Raw genomic sequence first — 3,131 nt, 5'->3', positions numbered from 1 at the left:
CGAACGTTTCAAGCTCTGCGAAGGATCACGGAGAACACGCAAGCCGAAGCGATCAACAGGGGATACGCACAAGGACCAATGAGCAACGTGCACGTGCCATTGCCACCACCACCAGCAGCAATTACCAATGGAAACCAACGTATGTTGCAAATTACGGGTCCTCCAAACGCTGACGGGGAGTTCACACAAACAAAGGGAGCGGTAACAATGTCCAGAAGGGCAGATCGTTGAACAGGTCGCAAAAAACTGATTACTCGGTAGGTAAACATGGCAGTGCTGGCACCTCCACCAACTGTCGAGTACATTAATTGGTCAGGTCAACCAATAGGATTCAGCATAGAGGATCACCCACCCCAGGTGCCATGGCCGGGACATTCGCGCTGGTGCTACCAACAGTTATAGGAGGGTATGATGTCTCTCGAGTATTCATCGATGGAGGGAGCAGTATAAACCTCATATACGTGGATACACTGCGAAAGATGAACATCTCGTTAGCTAATCTGATGCCAACAGACATGCGTTTCACGGAATAACACCTGAGAAACCAACTTATCCCTTGGGCAAGATAGCACTCGACGTGCAGTTTCGAACAGTAGAAAACTTCACAAAAGAAAAGCTCGAGTTCGAGGTCATAGACTGGCCGTCACAGTATCATGCCCTCTTGGGACGAACCGCGTATGCTAGATTCATGGCAGTACCTCATTACACATATCTATTGTGGAGGATTCCTGGACCCAAGGGCCCTATAACGGTCAAGGGAAGTTTTGTCATCTCAGATAAGTGCGATAAGGATTTTCACAAGCTTTCCGAGTCATTTGGAATGCAAGCGGAGTACGAGGCGACCAAGTTCACCACTAACCACGATGTGTTGCCAGACGGAGGTAGATCCTTGCAAGAGCAAGCTTTCGACGCCTCTAAGGATTCCAAAGAAGTACAAGTCCACCCGACAGATCCCAAGAAGACAACATCCATCGTGGCTAACCTGGATAGCGCATAGGAAAGCACGCTCGTCGAGTTCATCCGTGAGCACTGGGAAATCTTCGCATGGTGTCCAGCTGACATGCTAGGAGTGTCCAGCTGACATGCTTAATCTGGATCCAAGAGCTAGACCAATTCCACAACCTTTGCGCCGTTTCTCCGAGCCGAACCGCAAGGCCATGTTGTCAGAAATTCATCGACTTGAAGACGTTGGGTTCATCAAGGATATAAAAACTGAGGCCACTTGGGTTGCTAATCCAGTGTTGGTCCCGAAGAAAAACACTTATGGGATCTCCAACGGGGCGATGCAAACGAATGCTGAGCGCCTGTTTGCGTCCGCGCAGGGAGAAATTGCGTTGGTGCCCTGCTCCAGCGGCGCGATGCAAAGTGACCGGGCCGTCCGCGGCGACGCAAACCTGGTCCAAATATGCAACAGGTTTGTGTCTCCGTGGACATTGCATGGTCATGCCGAGCATCCTCCTTTTCTTACCCGGTCATGCACGCCAGGGACAATGAAATCGACCGCTTCGATTTGCTTCTTTTTCCCCTTCTTTGCTGCCCTAGTGTGACGCCACCACCCCAACCCCACCCGTCGCCGCCCCACCGCATCGCTGCAGTACACGCTGTTGGCTCGATCCTCGCCGCGCCGGAGAACAAGATTTCAGTCGGGGTAGGTTCTGGCGCGCACATGTCGCCTGTTTGGGGGCCAAACTTTGCCGGTTGCGCCGCCCGGCCTCGTCTCCCACGACATATTCGGTCAATTGCGCCGGTAGGTTTCTTACTCGTGTTTTTGGCGCTATTGTGTGCGGCCATTTATCTGTAGTTCCTACCCACGCAGATGGACATGTGGCAGATGCTCGAGAAGTTCCGCGCGGAGGTCGTTGACTCCTCTTCCAACGAGGAGCTCGTTCAGTCAACACAGACAATGGCTACTGATGCGGCCTCCATCCTCCACGAGTACAATGCCAACCAGACGCCGGTGCACCGGGGCTTTATGAAGGCCCGCTCAAAAAACCTGTTGCGCAACAGAGTGGAAGGGCATCTCCGGCTCCACAACGACTACTTCCACCGCACCGATCCGGTGTTCAAGGAAAAAATGTTTCGGCGCCGGTACAGGATGTCAAGGGATGACCTGTTCATGGTCAGTCTACGGGGCGTCAGAGACTACGACCCCTACTTCCAGTCCAGGCCCGATGCAACAGGTGCGCTAGGCTTCACCTCCTACCAAAAATGCTCTGCAGCTATTCACATGCTATCATATGGAATGGATGCTGATATATTCGATGAGTATCTTCGAATGGATGAGAGCACCTGCCTTGAGTCCATGTACCGGTTTTGTCGAGCCGTGATTGCCGTGTTTGGACAATATTACTATAGGGAGCCAACAGTTGAGGATACAAGTTGGCTGTTGTGTATCAACGAGTCTAGAGGGTTCCCAGGAATGATTGGCAGCATAAATTGTATGCACTAGGAGTGGAAGAACTATCCATTTGGATGGCAGGGTCATTATAGCGGGCTTGCGGAGGGAAGCACTGTCATTCTTGAAGCAATCATATCTCAAGATTTATGCATTTGGCATTCATTCTTTGGCATGGCCGGTTCCAACAACGACATCAATGTGTTGCACCGATCACCGGTTTTCAACAGGCTTATGCAAGGCAAAGCTCCCGGCCGGGTGAGCTACGAGGTCAATGGAAATGCATATGACAAGCCATATTATCTTGCTGATGGCATCTACCCTGACTGGGCCACACTGGTGAAGACTGTCCGTAATCCAAACACGGAGAAGACGAAGAGGTTTGCCAAGATGCAAGAGGCTTGCAGGAAAGATGTCGAGCGAGGATTTGGTGTGCTCCAAGCTCGGTGGGAAATTGTCCGTGACCCGGCAAGAACATGGTCGCTGAAGACCATGCATGAGGTGATGACATGCTGCATGATCATGCACAACATGATCATTGAGAACGAGTGTCCTGGTGGCCGCAATGAGCACCACTAGAATTTCCAAGGTGAGCTGGTTGCGCTAATCCCTGGGGCATTATCCCGGGAGGACTATCTGCATATGAATGTAGAAGTCACTGACGAGATCGTGTGTAGACGCCTATAGACAGATCTGATTGAGCATCAGTGGGCATTGGTTGGCCATGAAGACAATG

The 3,131-nt window shown here is 51.5% G+C and overlaps 1 protein-coding gene across 1 annotated transcript; it reads left to right on the top strand.

Moving 5' to 3' along the window:
• The first annotated feature begins 362 nt into the window (after positions 1 to 362).
• Positions 363 to 997, top strand: LOC127328725 (uncharacterized). Its single transcript, XM_051355301.1, has 2 exons — positions 363 to 406; positions 514 to 997. Exons 1-2 carry the CDS (start codon positions 363 to 365, stop codon positions 995 to 997), a joined length of 528 nt encoding a protein of 175 aa, XP_051211261.1.
• The last annotated feature ends 2,134 nt before the right edge of the window (positions 998 to 3,131 follow it).

Source organism: Lolium perenne, chromosome 2 (genome assembly GCF_019359855.2).
Source record: "Lolium perenne isolate Kyuss_39 chromosome 2, Kyuss_2.0, whole genome shotgun sequence".
Lineage (NCBI taxonomy): Eukaryota > Viridiplantae > Streptophyta > Magnoliopsida > Poales > Poaceae > Lolium > Lolium perenne.
The sequence above is the reverse complement of the archived record's forward strand: the minus strand, read 5'-3'. Positions and strand labels throughout refer to the sequence as shown.